Raw genomic sequence first — 13,585 nt, 5'->3', positions numbered from 1 at the left:
AAATACTACACTTAAAAGACAAATACCTGATTGGACTAGAAGTGCTATCAGGGTCACGTGCTGTCACTTGGCCAATCACAGAGTTCAAAGCAGCATTTTCATGAACTTCAAGGAGGTAAGTTGGTGAAGAGAAGACTGGGGGCTCATCAGCATCCTCCACAACAATTTTGACTGTTGCTGTATCCTTAAAGGGTCCTCTGCCACTGAAACGTGGGTCGATGTGGATATTGGCTGCCTCCACCTTCAGTGTATAGGATTTTTTGGTCTCGAAGTCCAGAGGCTGTTAAAAAAATGACAAAGATGAATGCTTCTCTCTAAACCATAGCAGCAAGAACAAATGAGTATAATGTGGATAGATGGAAGTTATTCTCATTTAAGCCAGTTTGTGACTCTTAATGGGATCCATTCCCCAAGACTCAACCTGTAAATTTTGCAGGCATTTATTGATACTTGTTTATTATACAAGCTCAGCAAGCCTAATCTATTGTTCTGTTTTGTTTTGCTCATTTCACTTAGAATTCACAGAATATTCACAGCCATGAATTGTAACATCAAATTTTCACTTCACAGTCATAATAAAATTTTACTATCGATGACATGACCAGCATTCTAATCATCTGGTTAACCAGGTTTCTGCTGGTGGCAGATAAGGCAGTATTGAATACAGTCTCTATCTGGGAACAATATTTTATCATTTCTGCAACAGTGTGTGAAATGGAAAGACTAGAAATGATCATTGTTTAGTCTAAGGAGACGTTACAAAGCATGATTTAGCACTAATCCTAACAAAGAGTATTTCATATCATTTTTAAAACATTTCTACTCTTACTGATTATGTGGCTGAAATGGGGCTTATTGCTTTTTGGGACATTATGAGGTCTCTGTCAAAAGTACTGTGCTATGGATCAGGTAAACATATAAAGAGATATGATTTCATAAACAGAGCTATTTTGGTTCATATTTAGAAAAACGAAGTGTGAAGCCAGATAAACTGACACAACTAGGTCTGACTTTGCCTCACACTTACTACTTAAAAACTGAAATTACATCATTGCTCTATCATTGATGATATTCCCGAAAGAGTCCTCATTCCTTAACAGTCCAGAAGACTTTGTCAGTGATGGGTATAAACCGAGTGATGTAAGAGAATACATTCCCTTACATACATTAGAGCTGATCTGTAGCAGAACTCATCTAGGCAAATTCTTGGCAACTTATAATACTCCAGATTTTAAGAAGGCAAGTCTGACAAGATTCAAGAAGATAGTTTATATATGTATTGCAATTTCTCAGAAGAAACAGAACTTTAAATCTGCAATGCAAATTTTTAGAAAATAGAAAACTGGAACAAAAACTATCATCAGTGAAGTCTTACAGAGCACTTGTGCAAGATTAAATATATATTCTTATTTCAAACATCCAAGTTGATTTTTATATTTGAATTCAGATGTGATTGTACTTAGTTCTCCTCCCTGATATTTTCAGGTAAACAGTGCAAATATACTTCCTTGTTGATTCTGAAATTACAATGTGTCTGTGTATAGTTTGGAAGAGATGATTTAGGATGGTATGAGAATATTCAAAACCTGCAAATCACCCACACTGTCTTGCCATTCCATGCACTTTACAAAATCAGTTAAAAATGTGCTCTGTTTTAATAGTATTATTAATTGACAAGTAGTAATTGCGTATATTTTAAAGTACAATAATACACAAATACACAAAGCAAGGACTTGATCAAGTCAATTGATGTATCCATCATCAGACTATTTTATCAGTTTGGGTGGATATTAAGACTCTATTCTGCTAGAAATGCTGTGGCCATCACACTGCACAAAATACCACTAAATATTGCCTAGTTTTGTAGTTTTGGATCCTTGGATCAACAGCTTTCCTTTCTCTTCACTTCATCCTTTCACAGCCTACAGTCTTAGATAACTCTAGGCATTCTCCACATAGTTTCTAGACTTTTTCATAGAAGACATTCAAGGAACAGTCTGACTAAATAGGTAAATAGGTTCCCTGTACCTCACTCGATTTTTTTCTTCACTAAAAACCAAAACCAGGCAGTTCTCCAAGATGATTCTGCTTTTTTTTTCTTTCTGTCTGTAATTTTCAGCTTACCTTAACTATAAAGTGTCCAAAAACACTCTCATGTCCTTAGGACTTTATCAATTAAAAAATAACAGTGGCACATGAGCCTATAGAAATTTGACCCCTCATACACTTTCCTCTAAAATCGCCTTTTGGTTTTCTTGTCACAAAGTACATAGCATATGCCTCCAAGTTTGTAAATATTAGTGGACAGAATCACAATGAATGGCTCATTGTTTCAGTTTATAAAAGGACCTGACAGGAACAAAGGATACCAGTTAATAAAAATAATAAAAATGGAAGTAGGATTTTTTTAAGCGAGGAAAATGTGGTTCTGAGTTATTCAGTAATTGACTTAAATATAATTATACAGCACTCTGTTAGAAATACAAGCTTTTAAATATTTTTCAACTATTAGTTCAAAGCTCTGAACTTGGATCTCAGCATAAGAATAGTGTTGCTCACTCACGAATTAAAATAAATATAGCCATTTGTCCTCAACATTGATTGTAATAAGTTTTAAACAAAAATATATCCAGAATATTCCAGGTTTCAGTTTATGATTCTCTTCAATAAGAATTTTAAGAGCACAACCATCCATTTCATATATATTTTTGAGGTCCCAGAGATAGAATACAATGCTCTTACTCATGATAAACAAGCACACTTTACAATGAAATATATCTGAAGTAGAACATTGTCTTTATGTCACATGATAGAATTGCATATTGGGGGACAGGAGGGGGAGGAGAGGGGGATTTGTGGTTGGCATGTAAAATGAATAGAAAATTTTATAATAATGAAAAAACAAACTCCCCCAAAAAGAATTGCATAGCAGGCTTAATGTTGTGCACATTAATGTTTAAGGACAGCAGAGAAAAAAATTAATGATTCCCAACAGCGTGCCCCATCATGTATTTTCTTATTCATAAATTTAAAAAAAACTGTTTAAAATATCATGTGCAACAAAGTTGCCAAGAATAATATTGAAGAAAGTACCATGTCATCCATAACGATAGACCGTTTTTTACACAGGTAAAACTTAGTGATACAACATGAGCTCATTGTTGCATGCTTTTTATGATGGAAGAGTTCACAATGAAGAACACAAATTGAAAAACATACATAATCGTTCATATCTAACACCAAAAAAAAAAAGTGAAAAGAAGAATAAAACACAGTTCACTGGCCAAAATGTTTCAAATCTTCATTTCTTATTTTTTTTTTTCAGAAATTTATCTTCTGGTTCTAATGGCCTCACCTCTAGAACAAAGAAATCATGAGACTTATTTTGAATAAAGCTTGGACTTTTGACACATGGTTTAAAATAACCATGGTAGGAGAGTTGGTCTCCTTCCTGAGCCTCAGAACTCCATAGGATGCCTGATTCTGGGCATCCATCGTGCTTGTCTCTCAGTTCCTTTGTAAGCAGAGTTTTCAATAAGGACTTGGGGAAACATCAACGCATTTGGGAGGGACTTTTCAAGAAACAGGGGAGCAGAAATAGGAGAGTTACATCGGGAAAGCCTAGAAATTATTGAACTAGTTGCTTCTGGGGCACAATTGAGATGTGGTCCCACTGAGAATCCATTAGAACTGTACGTAATTGTATCCTGGAGTAGTTTCACCAGTCAGTAATAACTGTCCATCCATTTTGCTCTCAACTGGTTGAAGGTTACTTGGCTTCAGTGCCCTGTATAAAGACTGAGTGACTTCTTTGCCTTAGAGAAAAATCACTGAATCATAAATGTGGAGAGAAGTAATAGGAAGCTAGCTACATCCTGGTAACTGTTTACCAGAGGGACATCTAAAATGTAATGTGGTCCCAAGAGACTGGTGATGCCCAATAGTGCTGTTATGCATACTTTCTCATCTCACCTTCGAAGTTAAATCTAAGTAATGTAGCAGGAATCTTAAAAGTTCTTATTAATAAAATTAAACCCGAGGCCAGTTATTGGGGTCAATGCTGGTAGATCAGAGAGACAGAACAAGCCACAGCTAACCTCACCTGGCCAGATCCTTAGCTGGTCTTGTTTCCTCAGACTGGAAGCTTCTGTGTCCTCATCCAGAATGAATCTCAGCTGAACTGTGCTGCTCGAAAGCCTGAAGCTTAACCAGCCACATGCTTAACCAGCCAAATGCCTCTAGTTTCTGGTCCTCTAGCCTTATATACCTTTCTGCTTTCTACTATCACTCCCTAGGATTAAAGGCTTGCTTCCTGGGATTAAAGGTGTGAGTCACCATGCCTGGCTGTTTCCAATGTGGCCTTGAACTCACAGAGATCCCAGATGGATTTCTGCCTCTGGAATGCTAGGATTAAAGGCGTGTGCTATCACTGCCTAACTAGTGGCTTTTCTGTTCTCCGACCCCAGATAAGTTTATTAAGGTACACAATATTTTGGGGAACACAATACCACCACAAAGTAACTACCAGATCTGGGTTCTGCCTGTCTACTCAGCTCTCAGAGATTTCAAGCCAAGTTTCTAGGAGATATTTAAAAACTGAAGAAAATATTCCTCAGCTTACCTTTCTCAGTCTTATAACACCATCCTGTGCCTGGGCGTCAGAAGTGATTTCAAATAGTGCCGTTCCATCTCCATCAATGATATCATAGGATGACTGTGCATTTTCACCAATATCCTGATCATTAGCTTTAACTCTTCCTATTGCAGTGCCGAGAACCACATCCTCTGGTACTGAGAAGTGATACAAACCTTTACAAAGAGGAGAAACACTGGGTAGTACATAAACACTATCCACTCACTGACTGATTCATTTAGCACAATTGATTGGACATTTCCTACCTTCAGGATATGCCTAGGGATCCTACCAAGACAGCGGTATATCTATTCTATGGAAAGCACAGTCATTGAAACAAGTGTGAAATAAGTATTTCTAAGAAGGAGTGAACCCTCTTCAACACTCTTCAGAGACAGAAAATGTACTGATTCAACCATAAATTTACCAAGTATTTATTTGTAGTAACCACATCAGAATATTAGTGAGTCTATGTGAATTTCCTTTCCAATTGGCTATATAATTACATTGCCTGACTGTGGGAATATTCATTGTTGCCCCACGTAAAATATTAAGCTTATTTCACCATAGAGAGCTGCAATGTGTCACACATCGAAAGTCACTTTTGAACTTACTTTTCTATTTACTAACTTGTAGACTATTTTTTGATAAAATCCAATTATAAAACTTCTGCCATGGCCTGCAGCAAGCTGTCCAGATACATGAAATACCCCTCTTGTCACTAAATTCTTCATTGCTCTAAAGACTAAAATCCTACCTTCAAAACTCCCTGGGTAAAAATACAATTACAGTGTGTTTTCATTCTACTATGGGGACAGTAAAGCACATCGAATCAGTAGCCTTTGTCCTATTTTTATTCCCGTTTCTTTGTTGAGATGTTGTTTGCAGTCATGTTCAATGGTATAGTGGAAGCTGGTGGTACTTGACCACTCTCTCTGGCCATTAACACATTACTGCTCACCTGCCCTACATCTGTCTATTCCTTCTTGTATTTCTTTGCCTCGGGGCTCTATCTTGCCTTCAGATTCCATTTCATCCATTGCGTGTCAGGCTGGAAGAACTGCTCCAGCATTGATTCTTCCCACAGAAGCAGCTATCAAAGACTCACAGGAGTTAGTTTATGAAATACTAGACTCTACCCTTCTCTGAAGGGATACCTTTGAGTTATTGCCAATTTTGTTTAAAATGTTTCCATCAGTTCAAACTTTTCTCAGCAGGATAAAGGTGCACTAATCCACAGTGGTGAGTGTTTGGGACACACACACAGCTGGCTTTCTAACCTGCCTGTTCTCACTTCCCCACTGGTGCTCCTTGGGGAAGTTAAATTACTTATTGTCAGGTCCTTGTCTCAGAGCCTGTTTCATGCAAACCCAACCTCAGGAAGACTGAGTTCTATTGCAATCATAACAAGGAAAAAACAACTGGTCAATGAGCAACAAGCCCAAAGGACGAGTTAAATCTGTAGAACGTTACCTAACTACAGTTTAAACTCAAATGCTGAAACCCTGAATAACCATGGTTTGTATTATCCAATAGAACTGAAGACTAGTTAATTTGATTAGTTAATTAAAGTTCCTTAAGCTCCTTTCCTTAATGATGAAGTAAAACTCCCTTGGATTGTAATGTTATGGGACTGAAGAATAAAGCCATTTTGCAAGTGGTTTTACCATAAGGTGAGCAAAGAAAATCATTATATCTAACACATGCTGCCCAATTCTCTCAAGGTTTGTATTCCATGTGAATTTGGAGATTATCCCTCTGGTATGCTTATTAGTAAATAGCCAGTGAGTGAACTTCACCTTACTGCCAATCCTATACCAGGAATCTCTGAAAAGCTAAGCAAATGGAACATTCCTTTATCCACTGCCATTCTGTATATCAGGATTCTTCTTTAGGGCCACCAACCAGTTCCCAAATCATGACATAGAGACTATTTTTTGTTTTGTTTTGTTTTGTTTTGTTTTGTTTTGTTTTGTTTTGTTTGTTACAAATGCCCTACCTCAGCTTAGGCATGTTTCTGGCTAGCTCTTTTAACTTAAATCAACCTGTTTCATCTACCTTTGCTTCAGGGCTTATTACTTCTTACCTCTGTATATCTTACTTTCCCTGCTTCTGTACATCTGGCTGGCCAGTGTCTGCCTGGCTTTTGCCCCGGGCATCTACCTAGTTGTCTCCTCCTCCTTCCCTCATTGTTCCATTTCTCCTTTTTATTCACTCTCCTGCCTAGCTATTGGCCATTCCATTCAGCTCTTTCTTAGAACTATAAGGTGCCTTATGCAGGCAAGGTGAAACAGATACAACACATCATTACATAATTAAACACACATCCTTACATCATTAAACAAATGCATCATAAACAAGTGTAACACATATTTGCCTGTGTATTCTTGTTATCTCCATCAGGGTAATCATAGTTAATAATTATTGCCTCCACATAAGGAAATACATTAGAAACTCACCTATCACTGTTGAATTGAAATAATCATCTTTCTGTAAAAGATGAGCTGCCTATGACTGAGTGAACTACAAAGTATCAGAAAGCAAAATATGATAGGATGAATTATTCCAATAATTTTTCTTAAAAGGGTCATAATTCACAGAGGGGCAGAAATAAAAGTTGTATAATTCTATATGAAATTGTATCTCTACACTTACTGCCTTAGGACTTTTATGAATGAATTCTCAATTACTCATCAAATATTTCATTTTAAAGCCCCACCCATCTCCTTTACTCTCTCCTCTCATTTCCTAGTTTCTCTTTCTTTTCATAAAAGAGTTTTCAATTGATGTTTCCTAAGTCAGCAGAAAGCTCTATCAGATACTTAGCTACTGATATCAGTAATATGATAAGTTATCTTCTTAAAAATCATAAGGTGATCAATCCTTAGGCTTACATAATCAACACTGAAGAACCTACAGGTCCTATGCTTTATTCTACTTACATCTCTACCATCTTTGCATACCATGGCTCCTAACACCTTTGAAGTAAAAGTCTGTAAACTTTTTCTTGATGGACTGTAATGTGATAAAGACACAGATCCTTATTTCTCTCTCTCTCTCTCTCTCTCTCTCTCTCTCTCTCTCTCTCTCTCTCTCTCATTTCCCTTTAACAGAGTCAATCAGTTCACCAACAAATTAAGATATTTTAATGACTTCATAATGATCTTACACTAAACATCATGGTTCTTAACATGGTGTACTAATTCAGTCCCAACTCATTTGTCTGTAGCCTCATTTTTAGTACCTTTCAGCAAACTTAACTCCCCAGTCTCCTGGGTTTCAATGGCAGAAAAATATTTTATCATTTTTATATTGTATGTATTTAAGGGCAACAAAAATTTACTGTATCTACACAATCACACCATAGGTTTTTAGCACTGATGTCTATTTTTCTCTCCTTTGGCTTACTGATTTCATCCTATTCCATGTAATTATATGCATGCTTTATTTCTTGATTCAAGAGTCCTCTTGTCATGTCTGTAAGACTTTGTTGAAATATTACTTCATATCATATTTCTTGGATGCATCCTTATAAGAAGTGTTTTATGAAAGGATGAAGATGTATGTAAATTATGATCCTCTCGCTGGACCACTGACATTGGCTGCCTGGAATTCTGGTGAGGTTGCTAAAGCTCAGCAGATCCTCAGCAGGATGGAGTCAATGGTTACTGATATCGCACCTGGTGGCAGGAAAGAGAATGTCTGTTTGGAAGCAGTTTTAATGTATAGTTTGTTCCCTATTACAGATTTTAGTTATTTATTACAGCAATGGGATTAATAATGGATCAATATTAGGGATGAATTTTTCATCATTAACTCAAATTCTTTCTGATTCTATTATCTACCATGCTCATGATATTTGAGGTTTTTTCAATGTCTTTAAATTTATGAAAATGGAGGTAAATGTGTGTCATCTTGGCATGCCCTGCTAGTGAGCAGTCTATAGCTGTTATCAGGTTTTGTAATGCTGAGGAAAATTTGCTTAAAAATGTGTATGATTTGAAGGTAGTTCAGGAAATCACTTACTCTGTGCAAATTTTGGAGGATTGTCATTAACATCAGTAAGGGTCACTGTAAGTGTTGTGGTTCCAGACAGACCTCCAGAGTGTCCTCCCATATCTTTGGCTTGGATTACGACCAGGTACTCTTCCTTGGCTTCTCGGTCCATGTTTGGAAGGGCAGTCTTTATAATAGCTGAAAGAAAGAGATGGAAGAATAAGCTTCAATAGAGCATTCATCAAGCAATGAATATGTCACGTACATAAACACAGATATGCAGACACACTAATGCATACATCAAGTGCCTATTCAAAAAGATTTCCTTTCCTGTTGGTATTAAACTGGTATACATCTGTAATATTTATGTTGAGTCTGAATGTAGTCATAGGCATTCATAGATAGCCTGCAAAAACACCTATTGTGAGGCATTAAGAGAATTTGTAAATACATACTTTAGAAAACAAACCGCCTATGAAATTAAAGTATAAATCGCAGCACAGACTCATTTTAGCAAGAAAACCCTGGAAGTGAAACAATCCTTCAATTTATCACACACCCCAATTCCCTTAGAAGATGAGTAAATCAACAAACAGCTTGGAGGCTCTAAGGTCAAAGATAAATTATTCTTTGGCTCACAAATACATTAAGAAGGTGAACAAAATAAATGGATTAGTGGAATCACCTCAGACAAATAAAACACCTGTCAGAAGTAAAACATACATATGTTTAAATTCTACAGTCGTGCTACTCATATACACTTTCATTTGACAGTTTAGTCCTATAATTTCCTCTACTATAAAAGTAATAACACTATTAGAAAACTAGAAAGATACAGAGAAGATAATAACAAGGAGCAGAAAAACATCACTGCTATGTTCTTTGTGCAGTTTCTTCTGATACATTTTTTAGTTTAATTAGATATGTGTAATAACTAAGATATACTAAAATTACTATTTTAATAAATTGTTAAATATTTTAAAATCTGTTTATATGTCTCTGGCATTATTTTGAAAGCTCTTTACATAGTTCGCTATTTACTCACACGCCTTTCTTCATTGATAAATATTGCACATGTTGTAATCTAATTTCAAGTTCATTATCCCTTATTACTTATGTGCAGATGTGCTTATAAACATGCAAGCACAAGTGTAAATGGAATACTAGCATTTTTCTCATACTTCATTGTTTCCCACAGTGAATGTCATTTACGAGTTTTGTATTTTGTGAGTATGTAGTGGCTAATCCTATTGATACTTATATGAATTTACCACAAGTTTAAAATTCCCATGGTGACACATCCAACCTATTTAGTTCTCTCACCTTTCCAGCACCCAATAGTTTTGTTATGACCTTGCTACCTGCATCTTTTGTTCTTTCCTCCTTCTTCTCCTTTCTCCTTGACATTCAGTTTCTTCAGCTGTTTGTTGTTTTTCACTGATAGGAACATCCAAGATCTCATGCCTTCTAGTTAAGTACTACTACTGAGCTCTATCCCCAGCTCAGTAGTGTGCTTTTATGTTTCCTATTCATTTATTTAAGTATGTGTCAAAGGAATCCCTTCTGCTTTTAAGCTCCTACAATGAAATAGTCTTATTGAGTGGTTGCATGTTAAAGTGAGGTTTTAAGTAAAAAAAAATCATTTCACCCCCTATTTCTAGCATCATAACACCATAAATGCAAGTCATCTCCATCCCTCATGTTCATCCCCCAAACACAATAAGTGGTTATCATCCCACCCTCACTTTCACACCCATAACTTAATGAATATAGATCAGTCCTACTCTTGATTCCAATGCAACAACAACACAATATTCAATTCAAATAGCTGATGATGTTCTTTGTTTATCAATTCTGAAACTGCACTTCCAATTTTCTTTTAGAACTAATTGTTTTCATTAAATTGTCTGTTTGTGAAGGGCTTCCAAAGAGTTTGGACCTTTGAATAACTCGGGTAGCATCAGAGGTGTGAAAGCATCAAGAGAAATAGGACTCAGCCGAGCACTAAACAGAAGAGGTATGAGTTCTTATCATGTCAATGGTCACTGACAACACTTTTGTATCAAGGCTACGCATAAAGTCAGTAGTTGGTTGAATTACACTGTTTGCTTAGAAATAGTTGACATTACACAATGATATGTTTCAACAAAATTGTTTATTACAATATTTGACCATGTGGAATACAACTGAAAGATCACCCATCTATTGTTAAAACACAAACAAAAATGTAAATGGAAAACCATAACCATCATTCAGATTTGGGTAAGCCACTATTGTGAAGAAAAAAAAAATCAAGAAAAGCCACAGAATAATCAAAGCCCATCATGAGCATGTTGGTATACTCTGCTGTAGATTTGCATTACCATAATTTGGAATATGCTTACTGTTTATGGGTCCATTTTTAGTCAGAAGCTTTAGAAGCTTCTTGGTTCACATAATGTTAAAAAGACTGTTTATAAAATTTAGGCATCACTATTATGAATAGTCATCTGGTACATTAAAGACTGCATTTGAGGATTTCAATTTGACATAGTGTTTTTAATAATCGTAGTTTTGATATAATGCCTCCAAAAAGATAGCAAAATTTTTCAAGAAATTGGTGGGTATGGTGATATTTTATTTGTACTGAAATGTGATTTTAATTTTATGTTAATAAATAAAGTTGCCCTGGGGTCAGAGCTATTAGAGCCATAGCAAGAGCGTGGTGGTTAGAAGAGCTAGGTAGATTTCTGTGTGTTCAGGGATACAGCCAGTATTGGAGACATACGCCTTTAAGACCTGGAGGGCGGTACTTACAGGCAGTGATGAGGCAGTCATGTGGTTGGGTTTACAACCAATGAGAAGGCAGAACAGAAAGACTATTTAAACACAGACAAACAGGAAGTAGCTCTCTCAGGGAAGTTAGGAGTACTGCAGGAGGTAAGATTTTATCTCTGAGCTCTGACCTCTCGGCTTTCTCTTTTACATTGGCTCTGTGTTTCTTATTTTACTAAGATGATTGGTTACATCTACAGGTGGGTTCAGGTCTCTACCTAGAACCTCTCACGTTATTTGAATAGGAGAATTTTTTCAACTTCCTCAGAATAATGGCAGCTTAAAATTTATTAACCTCATCATTTTTGTATATCATTGGAATAAAGGTAATATCTCATAGAGACTGAGATTAACACAGTTTTTGTATAAGTAGAAAATATCATGCCTTGGTTAATGCCATAAGGGTCTATTTTCACAACAGGAGCAACCAATCAATATGGAAGGGATTCTTATAAAATTAAGCAAGAGCCGTGTCATAGGTCTGTATCAATTATACAGTTGTGTTTGCCTCCTACTCCTACAATGAAACCTATCTTCCATACTTCCTAAGGTGTGTCCATATTGACAAGCTAATTGTTTTTGTGTATTCTCTTTAATTGAAGAAAAACACATCAAGCTTCTTATCTTATTCTCAGTCTAAGTTTTTGCCCATGAAAAATAGTTTTGAAACACATCACAATTCACTATTCCACCTTGTCAAGTGGCGATAATACCAAGCCTCTCATGGCAGGAATTCTAAGACTAATAATTCTAAGACACACACACCAAAGTTCTGGGAACACTATCGATCCTATATTTTTCCCTCCCCTTTCTCTTTGCCCTACCTAACTATATTTAATACTTGTCTTGATGGTAGAGTTCTGAGTATTCTCCAGCTGTTCCCCAGTTCTACTATATACACTCCATGCTTACTCTCAGTAATAAAGAATGATGTTAATGCTTTGCTCAAGCAAATCTACTACTTTCTGATTTTCTGCAAGATTCCACCATTGAAGATCATTTTAGAAGGTAGTAAGAGTGAAAAAGGGTGATTTCCAGACTGCACAAGAACCTTCATCACATTCATGGCCACTCCCTTTTTTAAAATTTGTATGTATTGCTATAGCAAACTTCTGTCTAATATCTCATTGTCTGTCTTACTCCCTCAAGGATAAGGCTGTTGATGGCTCTTCTGATGCCAGTTTCGAAAGTTGCGTCTGTGGTTTCCATTAACCAAATCATCCTTTTGTCATGAGCCCTTGTATTAAGTTTTCCCTAATTACCCATTTATGTCAAGAGTCTAAAGTATAGTTAATATATTATTACATTCTAATCCAAGGGCTAAAGTCATTGCTAGCATCTTTGTCTCCCAGGTAGCAATAGGTCAGAAGTATTTTCTTTGTAGTTCAGAGGTGGATCACTGAAAAGCAGAGTATGTACAAACTTGTGGACACAATGAAAATACTACCTTAAGTGAATAGTTCAAAAATACCAAGCTGGAAGGATTTCTGTCTAACAGCTTTACTCTTTATCTTCTTTTCTAAGATGTTGGGAGTAACTTTCCTGATTGCTAAAGCAAGTGGGGATTCCCTCCAAGGTTTCTTCAGGACATGCAACACAAGTAATTGGCTTCAGTTCAAACTGTATAATGAACAGATTGCCCGAGCCCACTGCCTCTAATCTTAACCTTAGTACTAGCAGCAATTCATTACAAAATCCAAGACAGAATTTCTAGAACTTTCTATGCAGCTACCCTGTGGCTATAAAGGCAGTGTAGTTGAAACTGCTAGTGCCTTTCATCTACCCATTTCTCTCTTTGTGTTGTGTCCTAGCAATACATGGTTACTTGAGATTTTTATTCCTACTCAAAAGACAGGTCATTTCACTTCTACAGCATTGCAAGACCTTGAAAACTCCTAAAATAGAAGATTGAAATTGCGTTTAAAAATCTCTTCAGCTTTGGCTCATACATTTACCCTGAAATCAGCAGTTGTAGGGTGTTCATGGGCCAAAGAGAATTTATATATATATATTCCATCCTTCAACCATATAACATAAAGCAGGAAATGAGTAATTAGTACAGGTTGTTTTTCTTCTCAGATTTGTAGTTCAAAAAGTTGGACATGTGGACACTAAAGGAGACAAACCTTCATTTAACTGGCA

The 13,585-nt window shown here is 36.3% G+C and overlaps 1 protein-coding gene across 5 annotated transcripts in view; it reads right to left on the bottom strand.

Moving 5' to 3' along the window:
- The window catches only part of Cdh8 (cadherin 8), a 393,789-nt gene that overhangs the window by 153,996 nt on the left and 226,208 nt on the right, over positions 1 to 13,585 (bottom strand). For 4 of the 5 annotated variants that reach the window (XM_042277242.2, XM_042277243.2, XM_042277244.2 and 1 more), the window contains exons 5-7: positions 8,660 to 8,827; positions 4,622 to 4,809; positions 27 to 280 (exon numbers count right to left, since the gene is read on the bottom strand). In XM_042277242.2, the coding sequence (XP_042133176.1) occupies positions 27 to 280; positions 4,622 to 4,809; positions 8,660 to 8,827 (610 nt within the window). The remainder of the gene's footprint in view (positions 1 to 26; positions 281 to 4,621; positions 4,810 to 8,659; positions 8,828 to 13,585) is intronic. The other variant, XM_076571612.1, reaches the window with a different exon arrangement.

The sequence above is a fragment of the Peromyscus maniculatus genome, chromosome 5, assembly GCF_049852395.1.
Source record: "Peromyscus maniculatus bairdii isolate BWxNUB_F1_BW_parent chromosome 5, HU_Pman_BW_mat_3.1, whole genome shotgun sequence".
In the NCBI taxonomy this organism is placed as follows: domain Eukaryota; kingdom Metazoa; phylum Chordata; class Mammalia; order Rodentia; family Cricetidae; genus Peromyscus; species Peromyscus maniculatus.
Note: the sequence above shows the minus strand (reverse complement) of the source record. Positions and strands in the feature narration are given on the sequence as shown.